The following is a 2,710-nucleotide window of genomic DNA, read 5'->3' as shown; positions in this document are numbered from 1 at the left end:
GGTTACCAATCTTGATCCTCCTTGATCTCAGATTGCAAATGCCTTAGCAGACCAGGTGCTCAGGAGCAGCAGCAGCAGCAGCAGCAGCAGAAGGCCATTGCTTTCACATCCTGCATGTGAGCTCACAAAGGCACCTGGTGGGCCACTGCGAGTAGCAGAGTGCTGGACTAGATGGACGCTGGTCTGATCCAGCAGGCTAGTTCTTATGTTCTTATGTTCTTATGGTAGAACGACCTGCGAGACCGACCTTGGAGGTTCCTGCTTCAACAGTGATTGGATGGAACTCCCCCTTCTTGGCTCCACCCGATAGCCCCGCCGCTGCCGCCACTCTCACCGCCACACTGCCATGGTTTCCTCTCCTTCCCAGGTGCGCCAGAACTACCATCAGGACTGCGAAGCAGCTATCAACCGGCAGATCAACTTGGAGCTTTACGCTTCCTACGTGTACCTCAGCATGTCCTACTACTTTGACCGCGATGATGCGGCTCTGAAGAACTTTGCCAAATACTTCTTATACCAGTCCCTTGAGGAGCGCAAGCATGCAGAGAAGCTTATGAAGTTACAGAACCAGAGGGGTGGTCGCATTTTCCTACAGGACATCAAGAAACCAGATCGTGATGATTGGGAGAGTGGGCTGACCGCAATGGAATGTGCTTTGCACTTGGAGAAGGATGTGAACCAGTCTCTGTTGGAACTGCACAAACTGGCAACTGACAAAAACGATCCTCATTTATGTTGCTTCATTGAAACCCACTATCTGGATGAGCAGGTCAAATCTATCAAGGAGCTGGGTGATCATGTGACCAATCTGCGCAACATGGGGGCGCCAAAATCTGAAATGGCAGAGTACCTGTTTGACAAGCACACCTTGGGAGAAAGTGACGACGAGAACTAGAGGCCTGCCATTCATGCCTCACTGGAACTTGGGCTTTTTGTTTGACCATGCATGTTTCCTTGGCTTATCCCTAACACTTCCCCTGACTGTAAAAAAATAATAATCAAAATTTGGTGGTATCTAACTCCCAATAAACTGCCCTGCTTCCAAAAAAATAAGAGAGACTTAAATATTTGGAAACTGCAATATGAAAGTAGCATGGAAATGAACACATATAAAACACAATGGACTGTGCCCTCATGGCTTTTCCACTGGGGAAAGAGGAAAGAGTCCCCTTTTATCACTAAAAAATGCTTTATCAGAGACTGGAAAACCCATTTAGACAGAAGCCACATTTTTTTGGGGGGGGGGCAGGCTACAGGGAAGAGATGGAGCAGAAAAGCTGGTAAGCTCCAAGAACATGGATGACTGACATAACAGGCAACATCTATTAAAATTATGTTCTTCTGAACGTAGTTGTTCCATAAGTTGGATAACTTAAAGGAAACCATGACCACATCACAGAATCTGTATGGACAGAAATTCAATGTAAAGATTTAAAAAGTAGGTAGCCATGTTGGTCCACAACATATTCCCAAAGCAAAAACCACATAACGCCTTATAAGACTTAACTAAAAACACAACATATGTGGTCACATTTTCCAGAATTTGATAGCATGTTTGATATTTGAAATATTAGGGCTGGGGGGGGGGACGGGACTGAGGAGTATATCTTTCAGATCATGGTGTTAATGGGCCTTTCCCCACTTACCTTAAGCCCCGCGCTACTTGAGGAGAGTAGCGCAGGGTCCCCCGGCACTCCCCACGAGAGGGGAGGCGACAGCGCAGCCGCCCTGACGCGGCTGCTGTCGCGCCCCCTCAGCGCGAGGCATCCCTGGCGCTCTTGCAAAGGGCGCCTTTTGATGACCCCGCGCAAAGCATGGGGTGGTGGGGACGCCCGGGCGCGCGCCAGGGATGCCACACGCTGGGAATTGCGCGTAGCGACGGCGGCCGAGGGAAAAGTGGGGAAAGGCCCAATGTATCTTTATCTGCATCCTGACTGGGATGTTTATTTTACTTCAATGAAGTGTTCCCTTGGTGTGCTGGGACGAAGAAGCAAAAAACGGAAGCCATCCAGTTGAAACTATAATGACCAATAGCTGATGAAAACGTCTCTCTGGTGCCAAATGTAATGCACAAATCCCTGTAAATTCTGAGATCTTGAGGAAAGCATAATAGTCCTTATATTAAGAATGCGAAGATTCATTTACATCAGTACACTAAGTAAAGAATCTGTAGAAGCCAAACTGGGGTAGAATTACCCTAGTGACATTTCCAAGCTCTTATTCTTTTTGTTGATGAGTTAGAGAGCAGAAGTAAACACAGCAGAATAATCATAGTAATTAACATGACAGAAACTGAATTTTATTTTCTATCCATTTTACTTTATTTGTACTCCAATGGCCCCCCAAAGGGACCTACCATGTTTTCCCCTTTTCCATTTTATCCTCACAACTAACCTGGAGGTAGGTTAGGCCATCAAGTTAGCTTATGAGGCTGACTGGGGACTCGAACTTGAGTCATCCAGTTCCTAGTCTGACACTCAATCCACTATATTGTGCTGGAATAAATTACTACCGTGTTTCCTCGAAAATAAGACAGTGTCTTATATTAATTTTTGCTCCCAAAGATGCGCTATGTCTTATTTTCAAGGAATGTCTTATTTTTCCGCTCCACAGCTGCATCCTCTGGTGTTCTGTTCGATGGGCATGCTTCCAAACAAAACCTTTGCTGCGTCTTACTTTCGGGGGATGCTTTATATTTAGCACTTCAGCA

General features: G+C 46.3%; 1 protein-coding gene across 1 annotated transcript; it reads left to right on the top strand.

Moving 5' to 3' along the window:
• The first annotated feature begins 305 nt into the window (after positions 1–305).
• LOC125438032 (ferritin heavy chain-like) lies at positions 306–895 on the top strand. The gene has a single exon (XM_048506178.1). The coding sequence runs from the start codon at positions 347–349 to the stop codon at positions 893–895; it is 549 nt and encodes a 182-aa protein (XP_048362135.1). The 5' UTR covers positions 306–346.
• The last annotated feature ends 1,815 nt before the right edge of the window (positions 896–2,710 follow it).

This window comes from Sphaerodactylus townsendi, linkage group LG08 (genome assembly GCF_021028975.2).
Source record: "Sphaerodactylus townsendi isolate TG3544 linkage group LG08, MPM_Stown_v2.3, whole genome shotgun sequence".
In the NCBI taxonomy this organism is placed as follows: domain Eukaryota; kingdom Metazoa; phylum Chordata; class Lepidosauria; order Squamata; family Sphaerodactylidae; genus Sphaerodactylus; species Sphaerodactylus townsendi.
This window is presented reverse-complemented; position numbering and strand designations above follow the sequence as displayed.

Coding starts and splice junctions, on each gene's coding strand:
- LOC125438032 (XM_048506178.1), top strand. CDS start 347: ATGGTTTCCTCTCCTTCCCAGGTGCGCCAGAACTACCATCAGGACTGC.